At 40.6% G+C, this 19,745-nt stretch overlaps 1 protein-coding gene across 8 annotated transcripts in view; it reads left to right on the top strand.

Moving 5' to 3' along the window:
• The first annotated feature begins 5,754 nt into the window (after positions 1–5,754).
• arhgap17a (Rho GTPase activating protein 17a) overlaps positions 5,755–19,745 on the top strand; it is a 48,457-nt gene continuing 34,466 nt past the window's right edge. For all 8 annotated transcript variants that reach the window (XM_084078482.1, XM_084078479.1, XM_084078485.1 and 5 more), the window contains exon 1: positions 5,755–6,260. In XM_084078482.1, coding sequence (XP_083934608.1) covers positions 6,208–6,260 — 53 coding nt within the window. In that variant the 5' untranslated portion in view covers positions 5,755–6,207. The remainder of the gene's footprint in view (positions 6,261–19,745) is intronic.

The following is a 19,745-nucleotide window of genomic DNA, read 5'->3' as shown; positions in this document are numbered from 1 at the left end:
AGTGGTGACTCCTCCCCATCCGTCTCTCTATCGGAAGTACCGCGAATTGCCCAAACAAAATAGCAGATCTCCACACACACGCTAGCAATGCGTCGCAACGATAGTTTATAGGTCTTTCTTTTTTTTTGTAAGCGGCCGCACAGTTGACGGGGGCTAGAGGAGCAGCAGCAACATCTTTTGGTACCTTGTTGTCTAGCCCTTGTTCAGAGCGTGTTAGAGGGAACTCACTAACGCACTGAACCCATAGAGGTATAGTCTGAACCAGGGCTACTTGTTGTCGTTACATGAGATCAAGGAATAAAAGGGATGGAAATCAAGCCCCCAGAACCGCAGTGAAGCTGCCGCCGCCTGGTGGTCAAATCTGAGATTGCAATACTTTCACATTTCAAACTCTACGCCAGGGGTCTTCAACGTTTTCAGCCCAAGGACCCCCTGGCTGAGAGAGAGATGAAACAGGGACCCCCTCTATATTGTATAAAATTGTGTTTCAGATTAAACTTTTTTCCTCTTTTTCCCCTCGGCCTCTACACCTATACCTCTTTGCCAAAAATAGCCGATCTACAAGCTCACAACGCCTTGCGCTGAGCTTGTAGATCTGCTATTTTTTGGCCAAAGTTCTCCTCAGAAAAGGGATGCTAAGTGTTCAAGTGGTATATGTAAAAGAGAAAATCAGATCACAAAGATTTGGCAGACCCCCTAGGGGTCCTCAGAGTTGTTTTCCCCTTTTGTTTTTGACGATGGGTTCCCAGATTGGATATTATAACTATGATGGAGATGCACACACACGCCAAGAGAGACAGTTAAATCAGTGTCAGTGGTGGAAATTAACCAATTACATGTACTCAAGTACTACTTAAGTACACTTTTGAGGTATTTTTTACTGGAGTATTTTCAATTTTCAACACTTCTACTCCACTACATCTCAAAGGCAAATATTGTACTTTTACTCCACTACAATTATTTTACAACTTTTGTAACTTTGTAGACTTTGATTATTATTACAAAACATACATTAAAGGGGAAATCCACCCATTTTCAATATTTAACTATGTCATTAATATAGCATAAAGGAGTTGTGTGGAAATAAGAAAAAAGTTCCCCCCTTTCTGTGTTGCCTTGAACTGGAGGATTGATTGTGGGTTTAACATTGCAAATTACAACATGATGAGTCATCACGTTGTAATTTGCAATGTTAAACTCACAATCAATCCTCCAGTTCAAGGCAAAAAGAAAAGGGGGGAACTTTTTTCTTATTTCCACACAACTCCTTTATGCTATATTAATGACATAGTTAAATATTGAAAATGGGTGGATTTCCCCTTTAACCACTTAAGCCCTATATATACTTTGGCTATTTGAAAATAGCTGATCTACAAGCTCACGCGCGTTGTGAACTTGTAGATCTGACTACAAGTTCTACTGTTCACTGGAAGGTCTTTTCTGCCCCAAAATGACTTGATGTCATTCTTGGGGGATATATTTCAAACACTATTGCCCAGTCAGACCAATACACCAGTGGACATACCTCTAAAAGGCCATGTAAGCCATAATATGCATTATTACTTCTGCCAGCAGCTCCTACCTGGTGAAGACTGGTGATGGCGAGGTTAGGTTAGGTGACTGGAAGGTATTTTCTGCATCATGAAAAAGGCCCGGTTTCATTCTTGGGGGGTTCATTTCACACATTATAGCTCAATCAGATCAATGTTTCAGTGGCCATATCTGTAACTTTTAGCTCTGATGAACACACTTATAACAGCACAGTAATGTATAAAGCAATGAAAGAGCTAACTAGTCTTCCATCACAACTCATACAGTCAACAAGTAAATCAGATTTTAAAAAGTAATTAAAGAAACACCTCATGGAATATGCTTTTTGATTAATAAACGATGTGCAGTATGCATGTGTCTTGGTCTGTGTAGACTATATGTGTAGTAGTATGTGTAGAGTATATCTGTATTAAACCTTAAATTGTAACCATGGTTGTTGAGGTATCATTAAGATGTTATATTTATGTAATGATTTACCACTCCATATCATTGAGATTGATTTTTGATTTGGTTGTATTTTAAGTTTTTAACTGTTCTCTTATACTGTCATCTAATGTTTTATTTCTGTGTGGACACTGGACCCCAGGAAGAATAGCTGCTGCGTTGTAGCTAATGGGGACCCAAATAAACAATAAAAAGTGATTGTGGCTTGCCTCCTACCTAAAGAAAGGTTATTGTTTCTGCCTCAAAATGACTTGGTTATATTTCAAATATTATGAGACCAATAAACCAGTGGACACATCTTTAAAAGGCCATATTACATATTCGCCCTAATCTGCGTTATTACTCCTGCCAAAAAGTGATTGCAGCTCCTACCTGGTGACTGGAAAGTATTTTCTGCATCAGAATGGCTTGGTTCTTGTGTGCTATATTTCTATACATTTATAGTGCAATCAGTCGAATATAGCAGTGGTTATACCTGTAAAAAGCCATACAGTATATGGCTATATGCCATAAAAAATAAGTTCTCCTCCTGCCAAAGGTGATTGCAGCTCCTATCTGGTGACTGCAAGGTATTTTCTGCATCAAGTGCCTGAGTATTTCCTTGAGTTTCCTTGAATTCTTATTGCAACTCAAGTGTTGTGAATCTTGCGACTGTTTCTAATTTTCAATTGAGGAACTCTTTTGTTTTCTTCAGTCCATCTAACATTTTGGAAATTTAAACCACCTCAGCTGCTAAATGTAAAACTATACATAACTGAAAATTCTATCTGAGTTTAAAATATCGGAGCACCAGGAAAATGAATCCAAGGTGGTTTTAATGTTTATTATATATTATGTTTTTTTTTGTTTTGCAACTCTTAGCCCTAGAATGTCTGTGATCTTACATACATGAAATGTATGTAAGATCACAGACATTCTAGGGCTATGCAACTCTATACTAAAAAAAGTATGTAGGTCTTGTTGTTCAGTAAATATGGAACAATATTGATTTAGAAAACATAACTTTTTTCTTTATTTAAAGTGGTGGTGCAAATTAACTTGTTTCAATTAATAGTCAACAAATGACATTTTAAGCAACAAAAAAAAACACATCGTTTTAAAGTCGACCCACATATATGCACAGACGCACGCACGCACGCACGCACGCACCCACGCACGCACACGCACACACACACACACACACACACACACACACACACACACACACACACACACACACACACACACACACACACACACACACACACACACACACACACACACACACACACACCACCATCATCATCATCATCATCATCATCATGCAACACCATGCAATCTCTCTTGCTGTCTGTCCCTCGTTCACATTTTCTTCACCCTTTTGTCTCCCCTTTACCTTTCTATTCGTCCGGGGGGGGTTATAACCGTATTATAACCGATATATATTATAACCCTATGATTATAACTCTATAAGCTGACGAGGCTCCATGTACCACTTCATGGCGTTGAAGGCAGCACTACTCCTGTGGCTGCAGAAGGACTGTTGGCTGGCTGTGTTTTGCCAGTGTTGCCATATTTTGTGAGGGAAATAAGTAACCAGGTCTAGGAAAATAAGCCCAAAAGAAGCAACTAGGGCAAGGCCACATGAGCACTTTTGCATCGGCTATTTGAAAATAGCCGATCTACAAGCTCACAACGCGTCCTTGTAGATCTGCTATTTTCAAAATGTCTTGCAATAAAATGTGGAATATTTGGAAGATGTTTTGAAACATAACATTCTAACAACACAAATGCTCCCTGGGCTGGCACAAAACTTTTTCATGAAAATATTTGAGAAGTTGAGAACCAATGGTTTAAATAATAATTAAAACATTTGGACGCAAGCCTAAATATGCAAGTACACTTAGCCCAAAAAGCAGCAACCCGCAACTACCAATTTTTACCAGCAACTTTACAGAACAATAAGCCAAAATCGCTTATAATAAGCAGACATGGCAACACTACTGACTGCCTGGTGTCCCGTTAACACATCTATGTAACACACTCGTCAAGAGAGACCTAAGTAAGCGGTCAACTTCCTGTCAGTGGACTTCAAAACAAGCCAGCTGCCAGCTGTTCTTGGATAGCATGCATGCTTACTCAGCAGCCTCTGCAACTTATGCCTACAGAGGCTGCGCTAAGCCACCACAATCGCTTTATTTATGAACATTTCAAATGCCTAGTGGATGGTGGTAGAACATTTGTTAATACTACAGGTGTTTTCAAACTTTTCATGATATTTATTGCATCTGTAAAAAGTAAAGGTCACAGCTAATTTTACTTGCATCATGCACATTTAACTTAATATATAGCCTACCTTAATATTAACAGCTAACACATTATTCTATCACTGTCCAGGCACTTAAAATGTAATGACTTTTTACAAGGGCCAGTTCCGAATTGCAGCCACCTGTAAGTGCTCTTTTGGAGTGGTTTTGAAAGAGAGTAAGTATTCAGACTTTTTTTTTATAACTGTTGGTAGGGCATTCCACATTTAGTTCCTAGAGTCCTTAATGTATTCCTACTGACCAGTGAGATGATCCTGTACACAAATCTTGTTCTTTGGTTGACTTTTTTTCACTGGAAAGATTTGCCTCTAAAATGCAACTCAGGTAGGTAATTTCCTCTTTACTACTTGTGATCACATTTACTGTGAAGCAGTCTGCCTTGCAGAGGTTTATTTTGGACCCAAAGAGAAAGGATTCAGTTTTACCCAGGTGTAATGATGGTTTGTTATCAGTGAGCCAGGTGCAGATTCAGAGCTTTTTTTCACTGGAAAGATTTGCCTCTAAAATGCAACTCAGGTAGGTAATTTCCTCTTTACTACTTGTGATCACATTTACTGTGAAGCAGTCTGCCTTGCAGAGGTTTATTTTGGACCCAAAGAGAAAGGATTCAGTTTTACCCAGGTGTAATGATGGTTTGTTATCAGTGAGCCAGGTGCAGATTCAGAGCTGAGGATTTTTTCGACCTATAATTTGTCCTTGTCTGGAACCAGGAGAGCCGAGTCATCAAACAAGAACAAATTGCAGTCACAAGCTGATGTCATGTCGTTCCTTGCGGAACACCACTGCTCACTTGTAGGGGGAGGACAGGGTTCCGTTCACCTCCACCACCTGTTCTCTCCCTTCCAGATAAGATTGCCTCCAGTTCACTGATGTGCTATCAAAACCGATATTTACGGTGTCAAATGCCTTTTGGAGGTCCAGCATGACCATGCCGCAGTATTTGCCCGGATCCACCTCATGTATGATGTGGTCGTTCAAATAGAGAAGGTATGGGTCAGTGGAATGAGATGTACTGAAGCCCGATTAGAATTCGTACATTAGTCTTTTTTTCCAGTAAGATACTTTTCAACCTGTTCATAAACTATTTTTCGCATAACTTTAGAGATAGAACTAAGAATAGAAATAAGGCGGTAGTTGCCGGGGTCTAATTTGTTTCCTTTTTTGTACAGAGGGGTTACTCTCCCTGGTTTAAATCTTCTCCATCAACTCATCAACTCTCCATCAAACGCGTCCCGGTTTGATGGAGATGTTTATTATGTGGGCAATGATTGGAGCAATGGAGTCTCTAATTATATTTAAATTATTAATTAAGTAAAAAAAAAACTGTAACAACAATGTCACTCTCAAACCTAATCTAAACTTAACGAGGCTTTATTTTGAAGTCCGCCGAGCGGAAGTGAAATGCTAAAGTAACGCTTAATGACGAACGTGTTCATATTTATGTCTACTGAACAACAGTGGTGTGTCAGCGTCAGGACGGATTACATCCATTCACTGCTAGTTTTAAGTCCCTCAACGTTAGTTAGTCGTCGGCATGCAAGACGAACTATGATCACCTGCGGCAAGCAGTGAAAGTGGATTCGTGTGTTTTCATGTGCGACTTTCACGCACGGGAGAGAGAGGGAGTTTCGAGGGGGATCATCATGCCGTCACCCCAAATGTTTTTTTTTTCCTAGACATTTTTTTCCAAATTAGAAAAGGCTAGCCCTACGAGGCTAGCCAAGCTAACCAACTGTATTAGATCCTTTTTGGGGGGCTGCTCAATGGATGTCGCTTGTTGTTCTTTTCCCTCTGCCACCTTATTAACGAACGCGAGGAGAACGTAAAGGAGGGGATCAGTACCGAGCTTCATGACAAACCAAAGAAGTGTCCCATTCTGAGACGACACAAAGCAAAGGGACTGAAAATGAAGAAACAGTTCAATCGGATGAAACAGCTCGCCAATCAAACAGTCGGCAGGCAAGTACCGTTATCTACAGTGGTGGAAAAAGTAGCCTACTCAAATGTTTTTACTTAAGTAAAAGTATAAATACTAACGTAGAAATACTCTGTTACAAGTAAAAGTCCGGAATTCAAAATGTACTTGAGTAAAAGTATAAAAGTATTGGCATCAAAATATACTTTAAGTACTAAAAGTAAAAGTACTCGTTATGCAGAATGTCCCGTTTCTCAAGGTATCATTATGTAATGTATTAAAATCTTTTGATGCATTAACGCATTGTGAGCGGCTATTTTCAGTGGTTAATGTATGTTTTGCAATAATAATAATCAAAATCTGCTATAGTTTTGGAGTAAGTGGAGTAAAAGTATAATATTTGCCTCTGAGATGTAGTAGTGGAGCAGAAGTAAAAGTATCAAAGTAGAAGTAAAGTACAAATGCCTCTTAAGGTACAGTACTTGTAAATGTACTTAGTTACACCACTGCAACGTTATAACGTCATTGGACATCATATTTTTTTTCACCAAGTACATTTCTTCCAAGTTTAGCTTAGCCTGACCTGCTGCTGCTGGTTTCAGTGAAGTTAAGCCTAATGTATACTTCATCGTACAAGTGTCAGCATTATTGCGGCTATACTTTCCCTACACGTCACATACAGTGCATTTATTAATGTAACTGTTTTATATCCTATATAAAAATTCCAGCAAAGAAGCGTCCGTCCGTCCGTCCATCAGAATGCTGTTAACACATAGAGGCTATCTTGACATAATATATAACGCCACGCATTTGGTTTTATTACTGACAGCGACTCATTGAGGTTGGGACGGCTTTTAATATCGCTGTGATGTGGCGGATGCATTTGCTTAACTATTTCTGTGTGTGCATGAGTGAGCGCACAGTGCACTCACACAACTTGATGAGTAATCAGATTTCGTCGTCACGTCACCCTAATGCAGTGGTTCTCAGCCACATGATTGGGTGGGGGGGGGGGGGGGGGGGGAGACAGTGTAGATGAGATGACAGTGGAGTGACCTTTTTAATGCCTAAAAAAAAAGAAAGAAAAAAGACCATTACTGCATCAAAAGTAATCAACAAACTACTATAAAAACGGGTCAAATTGTCGAATAATACAAGAAAGATGCAAACATTGTGAAAATAGCTGATCTACAAGCTCACAACGCCATCACACAACATTTATCTGTGGATAATATACAAACAAAATGTGATGCTTCAACTCCTTCAATTCCAAGTGCTTGTCAGGGTGGGGGGGTCCTGACTCCCCAGTTCAAATATGATTATTTTGGGGGATCACGGCCTGAAAAGGTTGAGAACCACTGCCCTAATGAATCAGCAACGCACATCATTTTCAATAGCCTGCTGTCCATCCCAGCTCGTCATCCCTATGGAGACAGTGATGGCCATAATCAAACAACATTGAGATGTTGTTCAACATAAGCTCATATTCGGAATGCTACATCACCAGTCTTCTAGGTTCATGCACAGACCAATATCAGTGCATGGGAAGAATAGCAAACCACTTAAGTGGTGCTGGTTATTTTGAGTGTCTAATGTAATCTGCTTTTTGAATGAAGCTATGTTCTGCGATGTCATGCTGCACTGTGTGTGAGATCTCATTTCCATGATGATGTCATGTGCTTTGCCTGTAGTCTGTATTAATCATCCAATTGTGGGCTGTCATTTTGTCCCATCTGCCAGGGCAAATTCCTTGTGTAAAACCTACTGTATACTGCACTCTGCAATAAAGTGGCTTATTCTTTTGAAGGCAAATAGTTGGACTACTATACTCTGTGAAACTGAACTAGATAATGTAACACACAATGTAACGGGACTAATGGGATATATTATTACTATGGATGTGCAATTTCAAGGCATACTTTCACTCAAGCTTCATATACTGTACATGTCATAGTGTCAATTTGAGACACCATATGAAACAGGACCTTTCAACCCAACCCATCAAATAATTTAATGTCTTTAAAAGCTACGTCTACGTAGATGAGTATCAGCTGACTAATGCTCCCTGTCTAGCCGTGATACTGCCCTAAAAGATTATGGATTCATTCACCTTTGGAGAGATGAAGCAGATGGCAGAGAGATGTTATCTTTTAGAAATAACAGATAAACATCCAGAAGATTGTTGATTGAGTTTTGTTTTCCCAATAAAGGGTTTCACTTTGAAACTACTTTCCGATGTCAAATCATGTCACTCATGGAGTTGGGGAACTTGATCATGGGGGCTGGGGGTCTAGCTTGGCATATTTGTAAATGTTTAGAGACTGACCAGTGCCAGATTTTGGGGTCTGATCATCCTGGTTGTGGAGAGACCTAGAGTCCTAGACCACCCATTATCAGCAGTTTCCCCTAGGATGAACAAGAAACAGTAGCGCTGAGCATCTCTTGCTGCTCTTTGGGAGTTCCGCTGATCCGACCGACTTTCCACTTGCCGATATGCTCGCCAATCTTGACGTTGGTCGGTCCCACATATGGGCATGCCTAATATTCGGCAGTTCTAGACAACCGGATCTCCAGTCCATATACCTGTATATGGTATCGGTCGGATCGGCGGTTCTGGACATCCGCCTATCCGACTGACTCGACACCAGGCATGACACTCCCTCAGGCCGATTTTGAAGTCGGTCGGTCGGTTCTCAAGATACGTGAACTACAGACAGAGGGACACACAGACAGAGATTTCGCGCAATAAACAAGTAAAACAATAAATTAAAAATTCACATAAATTGGACTGAAAAAATGGACTATAAAGCCGATCTACAAGCTCACAACATGTTGGATTGTGCCGTGTTGTGAGCTTGTAGATCTGCTTTTTCTTAAAGGTTAAAAATCCAGACACATCGTCGGTTACATATTGTGCATAATTGCTGATGCTAATGTAAAAAATAGGCAAATAATGACCGATATATAATCGGCCAAACTATAATCAGTCTGGCTCTACAAATGTTCTTATGCTGATATGTCCTGATGAAGGTCTGTCCCTGTAACAGGATATCATAAATTGAGAAATGATGAGCCCTGGCCTGCCCTGTGGGGGAGGACAGGAGGGACAGCACTGAGCTGTCGGAGGATGTTATCATCACGTGAACCTGGCCAGCGGTTGTTGTGATGAGTGCTGTGTGCATGTGTGGGTCAGTCAGAGACGGTGTGTGAGTACATACATGAATGTGTCTGTGTGCAAGCATGTGGGAGTCAACAGTATTAGCACCTCTGTCAGCCCAGCACTGCATGGCTTCCGATATGCAGTCGGCCAGGTCAATCTATAGCCATTGAAGGGATGAGAACGTGGTCTCGTCTCGTCTATCCACCGGAACAAAAACTGTTTTACCGCGATCGTCCATTTATTCTGTTATCGGCAGTTGAATATGGCTTGTTTTCATTAAAAAAATTGAAATCTGAGCTAGCTGTGTTTTTCTACATCTCATAACATTGGAGTGGATGGAGTGACTTTTTTGGGATGATGTCATTTCTGCTTCTATCATTCTCTCGCAGTCAAGGGATCATTCATAGATTAGCGAAGAGCGCCCTCTAGCAGGAGATCTCCGTCAATGGCAGTCAAGTGTTGGATTTGAAATGACGGAGATCTCCGTCAATGGCAGGGAATGTGTTAAGAGCTGGCATAATGTCATGTGGGGGAATGGTTTAAAATGGGAACACTATAATATTGCTGTTGAGCCTTTTGGATGTGTCATGGGGCATAATTCAATTAAACTTGTGATGGGAAGTGGCCACTTCATAACTTAATTCCATACCTGATCTCACCCTCCAACAGAAAAGCCAGTTTCCTACACTATCTGGTACTGACCCATAAATGGCACAAGGGCTATTTACTTTAGGTCATTTGTATTAAACTGTTTAAAGGTTAGTTTGCAAATACAACCCTAGCTTCTTTTTCTACTACTAAGCTAAGCTTACTTCTTGGTTGTTAAGCAAAGCAATTTGCATTGGTTGTTATGCATAGCAATTTGAGTCATTGGATTGGCAAAGTCAACGTGGAGTTGGCAGAGATGCACTCATATGCAAGAGCTGCTGTTCCCCTTTGCAAATCCTGCTGTTTATTTGACTGTAACCTTATCTGCACAGTCTACAGAGTGAATCTGAATCAGTGGTCCACTCCACAGCCTTGGCTTCAGGATCAATGCTAGCGGGGCTGCTGGAATACTCATCGTTTCCTGACTGTATTTTACCAGCAATGAATTGGGACAGGAGAGTGGTGTGCAATGCAGAAAGCAGACGTTTCTGTTTGTGTCTGCATGTATTGTGTATATACTGTATACAGTATATGCGTGCACATGAATACCTGTATTTCTTGCTTGTGTTAGTACATATGCTTATGCACTCATACCTGTGCATGTGTGTAGGGCTGTGAATCTTCTGCTATCTCACGATTCCATTCCGATTCTTTAGGTCACGATTCAGATTTTTTTCCTTTTTCTTTTCAAAACAAACGATTCTCGATTAAAAAACGTTTTTTTCCCGATTTTTTCTTCTTTCCCCGATTCAGCCCAGAACTTGCCACTTCTCAAAAGTTTCATTATACAAAAATAATTGTTTGTTTTTTGTATAGTTTTTTTTAAAATGAGAATCGATTCTGAATCGTGATTCGTATTCTAATCGATTTTTTCCTGCAGCCCTATGTATGTGCGGTACACATTTCAGTGTGTGTGTTTATAAGAGTAAATATATGCATGAGGGTGCACAGTAGCTGTGCACACAGGCCAATACCTTCCTGAGCAAGTGCTTGCCCTGTGAGTACTTGGATTAGTCCAGTACATTGTGGGGTATGTGTGTGCCTGCTGCTTACAAGAAGCCAGTGTTCGTCTACTAAAGTTTGAATGGAGGGTCCTTCAGTCCTCCCCCTGGGTTCCTGTGATTGTGCGAAGGCAGAACACTGTGTCCAGCCGCTCAGAGGAAATCTCCCCTTCTTCTTCTACAAACAGGAAATGGCCTCCCAGAAAAGTGCTTGCGTTTCTAGAGAGAGAGCAAGAGAGAGTGTGTGTGTGTGTGTGTGTGTGTGTGGGTGGGAGGGGAGCAGCAGTGGAGAATTCTTGAAACGGAGATTGCACGTGTGTCTGTATGTGTGTTTGTAAGAAAGAAAACATTAGGTAGAGAGTCGGTGAAAACAACATGCCAGGGAAAATGAATGGCATTCTCTGTAGCTGAAGGATGTTTCTCTAATCAGCCCTTTGAACTCCTGCTGCGCTAACACACATTCATGCTGGTTATTTACAGGTTGGTCTGAAGTGATAACGAGACACCATATCCAAGAGTGCAGAAAATAACCTTCTTCTGTTCTGATCCAAAAATGCTTGCAAAATGCACAAATTTCCTATTCGATGAAATGTCCTCTCATAGCCAGTGAATTGATAAATTGATCAGCTTGGTCATCGTCGACCAAGACTTTATTTGTTGATTAGTCATTTGTTATGCTTTTTTCCATCTACCGGTACATCTCTTGCAAACTCTGATATAACACTTTAATTCTACCAGTCTATTAGCTTCCAATAGCCATTGTTAAATCAACTGTAGAATCACTCAACCTCACCAACCTGAAAATCTTGGTGTTCACCGTATGCAGTAAACATAATTGTACAGATTTTGTTAATAAAAACAACTACCGGTAACTTCTTCGTCAAATTGCTATGACTATTGGTCGATGAAGACATTTTTTAGTTGAGGACTGTCTTTAGTGTATACGCAAAACCAGGGTACGAGTGCTGTGGAAGGATATAGACTTGGGATAGGGTGGGGTGTACAGAGACGAACAAACAAACTAAGCTCTCCAGAAGACATGATGAGATCAACTTTGTTTAGTCTGCCTATTTAACAGCATAGATTTGAGCTAGTCTGAGATGGTGACCTCACCATCTGTTTGTCAGGAAATCAGCCCTTTGATAACTTTAACAGTAGCTGAGGAAGTCATCAACTCATCTTGCGGTTTGGACCAATCACAGTTTAAATAGGCAGCTGATTAGAGCAGAGTCATGCCGCGGTAAATCTGGAGATAAGATTTGTAGTCGTGTGAAGACCAGGGACCTGTGAAAGCAAAGACACCGGCATAGATGAGCTGATGAGTAATCTCTGACATGTCAGGGCTCATACAGGTGCTGGAAACCCTTGAGAATGCCTGGATTTGAATAATTTATTTCCAAGATCAGAAATGTATTTGGATTTTGAATGAAGTGCTGGAAAATACTCAGATTTATTACATCGGTAGTTAAGTATTCTAATTATTGAGACATACTCTCACAAAACATTGCCTATCTTTATTAATAGCATAGCAGGGCATTTGAAATGCCTAGTTCTTGACTAAAACAGAAAGGCACCAGGAAAGTTTCTGTTGATCTCAGTCAGGTAGCTCCTTTCGGGTGTTTCCAGTGTTTCTCACCCCGCCTGGGCCTCAAGGGAGATGAGGTGTGTCAGTCATGATGCATGAGAGATGACGTTAGCCAGTGTAATATTGCTTATCATAATACTATATTATAATGTATTTGGCTACATCATAATCGTAGGTAGGTATAAAACAGAGCAATGTGCGTAGCATATTTGGTTGCTTTGTGTCATTGTGCATTCATTGCCCATGCCTCCTGGAAAGAACTGTGCCACTTAGCGATTCTACATGTGCTGCATTCTTTTTTGCAACCTGCATTCGGTTGAACTACAACCCCATTAGTCGCGCTCGTGGTTTTACCACTACAAGAAACACTGGATAACACCCCTCCAGTTCTCTCTCTAATGTCAGATTAGACTGCTACAGCGCAAGCCTAATGTAAGCCTAATAGCCCATACAACTATATCAACCCTAGGCTACTTAAAACCAAAGAGCTGCTGAAGTCACTCAATTATTCTCCTGTTCCCCTTTCATCTGGCCCCAGTATCCATTACCTTTATGAGCCTTGAGCTGCCAGCAGTTGCAAACAACAGACACGACCCCACCTACTCCTCTTTATCCCTACTGATTGTGTGCCGTGGCCTGGTAACAGTTGTTGTATTGTTCTTATGGTCACGGTGTTCATTTACACCCCCCCTTTGATAGTAGGTCTCCATGGCTACCATTACCATTATTATGGCTACCATTATCAGACCGTGTGCAGAGGAGTAGGTACATAGCCACACAGTGACTTTCTCCAGAGGCTGTACACTCCCTGCTACCGTTATGCCTGCAGTGGGGTCAACTCCATTCACGCTGGCTCAGCTGATGTGGACCAAAACAATTGTTGTTTTGTTGTTGTTTTGTGCCTCTGTGTGCCTCTGGGATACGGGCTGGCAGGGCAAGCCTATTTTCTGCCTCACCTATATGCAGTGTTTATGTTGACTCCGCCGCTTTCGCACAGCGTCGTCGTTTTAATACAGTGATCCCCAGCGTACTGGATCAATGACCAAATCACACCGGTAGTCTGTGACCCATAGTGTTGTGTCTGTGCCCAGAGAGACGGGCAGGTTCAGTTTTCAACATGAGCTGCTTGGACAGTCAGGGATACGTCAGGAGCTGTTGAACATGATGCGAGCGTAAACCAGAACAAGAATTCAGCAGTTTCACACTTGAGCTGTGTGTGTGTGTGGGGGGGCATTGGCGTGCATGTGTGTCTGTATTCTGTGTATCCACTGTTCTTCATTATGGCCAATGTGGCTCAGATATCCTCCTCTCTCCAGTCTCTTGGATCCTGAGGATCTGGCAGCTTGCAGATCCTCTCTCTCTCTGATACATGTTAGACGTCACCAGCTTGGCTCGGGGCGTCCCTCCGGAAAAATGCTCCTGCACTTGACGATTCTGGTTTGGCACACTGGGCCCTTTCACCCCCATGCCATGTATCTCTCTTCCCCTCTCTCTTTCTCTCTACACCCCCCCCCCCACCACCACCACCCCCAGTCAGTCTTGGTTTCTCTGTCTGTGTGTTGTAATTGAAAGCAGCTGTCCACCACCACTGTCACAAGGTTACTATAGTTCATTCATACTTACAGATCGTTTTTCCTTAATTCTTTTCCTTTTTGGCAGTGGGTCCTGTGTTCTGTTCACAGCTCCTATTCAACATGGCAGTCTATGTGGATCAAACCTATTGACTAGTACTACAAAACGTATCACCCTATTTCTGGCTGAATGCCACAATATCGATAATGTGATGATAAATCGTGCATTTATATAGCATCACAGATTCTCACACTCACATTCATACACAGACGGCGGAGGAAACCATGCAAGGCACCAACCTGCTCATCAGGATAGATTAGGGGTTCAGTGTATTGCTCAAGGACACTTTGTCACTAACTCTGATGGAGCCCGGGATTGAACTGGGAACCTTCTGTTTCCCAAGCGGCTGTCTACCTCCTGAGCCACTGACTGCCGCCCAGTACATGATATTTTGGGGTTGTCTATTGGCGCTTGCCCGGTCAAGATATTTACACAACAAAATGTGGAGAAACTGTGGTGCCCAGTGGCTCTGCCAGGTAATGCATGGACCACATTCTTCTTGTGAGACAGGGGGGGCAAGGGAATAAAAAAAGACGACAGGGTAATGGTATCTAGACTATCTACATATTTACACATAGCATATCCATCCAAACATTATGTACATGAGGTTTAGAAATTAGGTGTATAAAGTAATACCCCAAACAAGGGATGTTTTATTATTATTATTATTAATATTATTATTATTTCAATGCTTTTTTATCATAGGGATTTCAATCTATGCAGAAAATCTGATAGTTATTTGGTTAAAACTATAATCCATAACTTTTATATCCGTTGTCTCTATCTCCTGAAAGAGCGATGATTGCAACAATGTCCACACTACAATAAAGATGGCTGCGCATTTTAGCCATATTCATGCAGCCCAAGGCACAACGTGAGATCCTGTTGTCCCTGTATGATTTATAACTGTACTGTTATTATGTAATCTGTTCTGTTGATATGACAAAATTCCAGGCTGTTTGTTGTGCTTGTCTGCTCAAGTCATTATGACTGTGATGCATGACCTTCGTTGTGTGAGTCATCTTACCCTTCTGATGAAAATACATACACTAACCAATATGCTTGTGGCAACTATAATCATGTAGGTCGGCTTGGAATACTGATCGGCCGGACAATATGAGTCCATATCACTGACTGATTTACTACTGTCTGGCTGGGTGACTGACTCCCCATTGTTGAAATACATGCATGAGAGAGTTATCTGTTCCCTACAACACATGTACCACGGATGCATAGACTGAGAGTGATGAAGTTACAGCATTATCCTCAGTTGGCCTAACAAGGAACTAGCCAATCACAGAGCAATCGCCCCTCCAGGCTATGGTAAAGGGCTGCAACTAACGACAATTTTGATACTAGTATATCGATTATTGAAACTATTAATCGTCTAATAGGATTATGAACGGCACAAGTTGTCTTGCTCTTATTTAGCTATCAGTTTTTTAATTGAGCTTGAGGTTGTTTTAGGCATGTGCTAACTAAAATGCTAAATGCAATAAAGATGAGTTAAATAAACTTAGCTGCTGAGTTGCTACTGTTGATAACAAAAGATGAATTCTAATCAGGTTTTTGTCATTTAAAACCACGCTGATAAAAAACTATCAGCGTGATAAGTGATAAGTATCCTTGTGCATTCATTTGTATGTGCAAAATTACAGTATACCGTACATATTAACACATAGCATATCCATCCAAACAGTATGTACATGAGGTAAAGAAATGAGGTGTATACAATAATACGCCAAAGGAGGGATGTCCATTTCATTATTATTATTTATTATTATTTCAGTACATGAGCTCCAGACTGAATCTGAGCACTGAACAGTAAATGGAAACCAGGCTTTATGCTTTGGAAAGCGCTTTTCAAATGCTTGTGAATTACTGACGTGCTGAGTGCTCCCATGTCAAGCAACGTCCTGTGTACAGTACAATGTAGGCCTACAATATGAAGCCATTGTCAGTATCTGTCAGGCCAGGCCCAACAGTCACAGGAGAAACACCTGATTTAAGTAAAACCCTGGCCAGTTTTCCTGCCTTTTTTAATAGCATTCTCAAAGTGATCAACACGCCACGGTAAACTCAAAGTGTGTGCCGATACTGCAGTATGACTGTTCAGGCCTGCAGACAGGAATTATGGGTGGGGGACAACATTTTCTAAATGTGTCAGTCAGACATCGCTGTGTGCCTGTGTTGTTTTGCCAAGTTAAATACACACATTTTCCCATTTCAACATAACACCATTAGAATGAGCTGTAATGTAGTCTTTTCAGAGCATCCCTTTTAAACAACTCCCATATTTTCATATTAGTTAGCTGAGGCTCCTATTTTATCTTTTCAACATTTCATATTTGACATCATCAAAATGCAGAACAGTCACACGCACACGCACACACACACACACACACACACACACACACACACACACACACACACACACACACACACACACACACACACACACACACACACACACTCTTAGACTTGACTCACATGGCTGCAGCAAACGCTTCAATAATCTTCTTCAATAAGTAATTCAATTTGTGGGGAATATGGTGCTCATTTGCCATTTCGATCAGTCCACTCCATTCAGAAGGTCTTGACTCTCTTGAAGTTGACCAATTTATAGTTGTTTTCATGAGTTTCTTTGCAACATAGGTTTGAAGGTTGAACAAGCATTTATGAAACGTATTAACAATCTTTTTATCAGGAAGGCCAAGAATTAAACAAACGGGATCAAGTTCAATCTCTGTATCAAATATCACATTCAGCTATTGTACAATGCCCAACCAATATCGTTACATTTTATAACATGACCATACAGTGAATGTAATCTCCCACCTCAATCTTACACGTAAGGCAGAGAGGAGGGTTCATTTTATGGCGAAGGCTAGAGAGATCTGTAATCAATGAATAGTTCTCAGCTGAATCAAGCAAGCTCATGAATAATTTATTTTAAATAATCTAACTTCATGGTCCATTTGCTGCTCTATTAAAGACTTGTCGCAAACACATAGGATGTATTTTATATCTGTGTATTGTGTGTACCGGTATGTCAGTTGAAAATATGTACTTTCAAGCCTAGAAATAATCACTGATAATTGGACACAAAACAAATTACCCATATCTTTAATAATGGACTGTCCGTCCCCCTTGCACGCAAAGCTGAAGTGACAAGCAACTGAAAATGTTTTTTCTCTAGAAGCCATTCAAGCCAATGATATTAACAAAATAATAATTATGATAAGCTTAGTTTACATTTAATATCACACACCATATGCACTCCTGAAACTTTCACTAGCAAAATGTATAATTTTTTCAATTTATTTTTATCGAATAATGTTGCACTCCTAGTAGCATGTACCATGGGTACTTTCAGTATCAGTATCAGTTATCATCCACAGATGTAGGATGGTTCCACCTTCATTTTCAAACATTAAAAAAAATAGCGTAAATAGCCGATCTACAAGCTCACATCTCGTTGCGATTTGACAAGTTTTGAGGTTGTAGATTTCCACTATTTCTAAGAACATTTGAAAGTATAAAATTATCTTGTTTCCGGTCATTGTTTGTCATTTCTTTGTATATTAAAGTTATTTGTCATATCTGTGCAATGTGTGTTTAAAAAGCCTAAAAGGCAACCAGAAATTACATTTTAATTCATACCTTCCAATGTCCAATGCCAGAAAACACACATTTGTTCGACAATTACTCGTCAAGTAAAATGTCATGATTGTGACAACCGTTTGTGTCTGCAATGCCATGGCACCAGGCTGATGTCAAGAGTTGTGCATTTGACCCCATCGTGTCAACAATCTTCACATGCGATAAGCGCAAAAGGCAGATCAAAATCACACATAACTAGGACTTTTAGTCCACTACACAGTAGCGAAGCCGACCTGGTCTCAGGTCTGTGTGACGGAGTGTTGATAAGCCATTAGAGCAGTTTTCCCAGCCCCTTCTCCCTTTAACTAATCTAATCTGTCTGACCTCTCCAAGCCCAACTATTAGCCTACTATTAATAGGCTCAGAAGAGGGGAGGGGAGGGCTGGGTGCAGAGACACACTGTCAGGCCTGCCAGCTATGGCTTATGACAAACCACAACTTGTTGAATGCTGACAAAAATAGGCGTATGGAGTATACTGTTTGCAGTTTTCATGAAGCTTCTGTTTATCTTTGAAAATGGTCAGATTCAAATGTAGGCTATTGTTTTTATGGTCAGGAATGTGCTTTAACCATGGATTAAAGTTCTCAGTCACCACAACTGATTTCAGTCATTTGGATTCCATGGAAGCCAGCATGTCTTCTTCTATGGAATCATGTTGTGTACTAGTGAAAATAGCCAATCTACAAGCTCTCAATGCTTCATCGTAGATGGGCTATTTTTGGTTATTATTTTAAGATTAGAGCATTTAAAGTGGTCAAACTAGCAACATATTCAGCAGCATCTTCCATAAAACCATAATGGTCTCGGATATTTCATTAAAGCGAAGTGTAAGGCCTGGTTGGCAGTATGTAGAACAGCAGGAATAATATTACTAAAACATCATAATTTTACATATTGTGTTAATTGTTTGGGAAACAGCGCTAGTGTGGAGGGCTCCTTTTGATAAGGTTTCACAAATCGCACATTGGGAAAATGCTTCAGTCGTGAGATTTTATTTTGCTTTAATCCATGGCTTTAACCCATTCAGACCTGAGGCCGATTTTACAAATGTCTTCTAAATCATTTATTTTTTTTGTTGAAAAGACCTAGCTATATCAGTGGTCCTCAAACCTTTTCATGTCAAGAACCCCCAAAATGATATGTATTTGGCCGCGGACCCTCATCTCAAAATATTTTGTTCCAGGGACCCCCCAGGAGCAAAGATTTGAGTTAAAAATGTTTGCTTGAAAAAATATATATATTCAAAGATTTGCAAAGAAATTCACGATAAAAAAAAAGCAGATCTACATCTGCTTGTATATATGCTATTTTTGAATAGCCAAAGTACTAAGTGGTTACACAGATGTGTTCCCGGTTTTAATGGGTTAAAAGGCCTGGACAATGCTTGAACTTAACTTGTGCAGATAACTATTAGGCTATTATCACAAACATTTTGATATGGTTTCACAAACTGTTAGCCCTATCGCAGAATAATTTTAAGTGAGGTGTGGTTTTTGTGTTGGGTGGTACATTGCTGAAACTACTATGTGCTGGAAAAAGTCTGTCTGTGCAACTCGAAGGCACTTGCAATGTGCTTCAGTTTGACTATTGAAAACCTCTACAAACTCTGTGCAATACTGCCTGGTCCCGTTTACCTACATTTGTCCATTTTGGTAATTTGGATAGATGCCCAAGAAATGTCTGAAACTTTGCCCAGACACCAATGGAGATTTCTTCATTTTAGTTTTCTGGCTGCAGATTGCCCTCCTCCTTATGTACATAACAGTAGGGTTTCATGACATAGGCTACACTTGCATGCCTGATTCATTTTTCCTAATAGTGGAGTGGACTGGAGCTATA

Source organism: Gymnoscopelus microlampas, assembly GCF_963454915.1.
Source record: "Gymnoscopelus microlampas genome assembly, chromosome: 14".
Taxonomy (NCBI): Eukaryota; Metazoa; Chordata; class Actinopteri; order Myctophiformes; family Myctophidae; genus Gymnoscopelus; species Gymnoscopelus microlampas.
The sequence above is the reverse complement of the archived record's forward strand: the minus strand, read 5'-3'. Positions and strand labels throughout refer to the sequence as shown.